The 259-nt window shown below is 43.6% G+C and overlaps 1 protein-coding gene across 1 annotated transcript in view; it reads left to right on the forward strand.

Annotated features, from left to right (window-relative positions):
• LOC118324883 (nuclear receptor coactivator 3-like) overlaps positions 1-259 on the forward strand; it is a 14,119-nt gene that overhangs the window by 3,646 nt on the left and 10,214 nt on the right. The window contains 1 exon segment of the mRNA XM_035657380.1: positions 179-259. This exon segment is cut by the window's right edge and continues 5 nt beyond it. Coding sequence (XP_035513273.1) covers positions 179-259 — 81 coding nt within the window.

Here is a 259-nt window from a genome sequence, read left to right on the forward strand (position 1 = left end):
GTGTGTGTGTGTGTGTGAATCTGCGGCAGGAAAGGGTGTAGGCTATTGTGATATTTGATTACAGGAAATCCATTCATAGCTGCATTTGGGTTTCTGTCCCATGAGCTACATACTCATACCATTTTAAATTGGTGTAGTGTAAAGTGTGAATTTATGTTTATTTGTGTTGTATTTTTAGTAAATGGAGTGTCGTGGGGAAGCGAGGCGGCCCGACAGAAGAGTCACACCTTCACTTGCCGGATGCTGGTCAAGTTTGGCC

This window comes from Morone saxatilis, unplaced genomic scaffold, assembly GCF_004916995.1.
Source record: "Morone saxatilis isolate NCDOM2014 unplaced genomic scaffold, NCSU_SB_2.0 Contig15, whole genome shotgun sequence".
Taxonomy (NCBI): Eukaryota; Metazoa; Chordata; class Actinopteri; family Moronidae; genus Morone; species Morone saxatilis.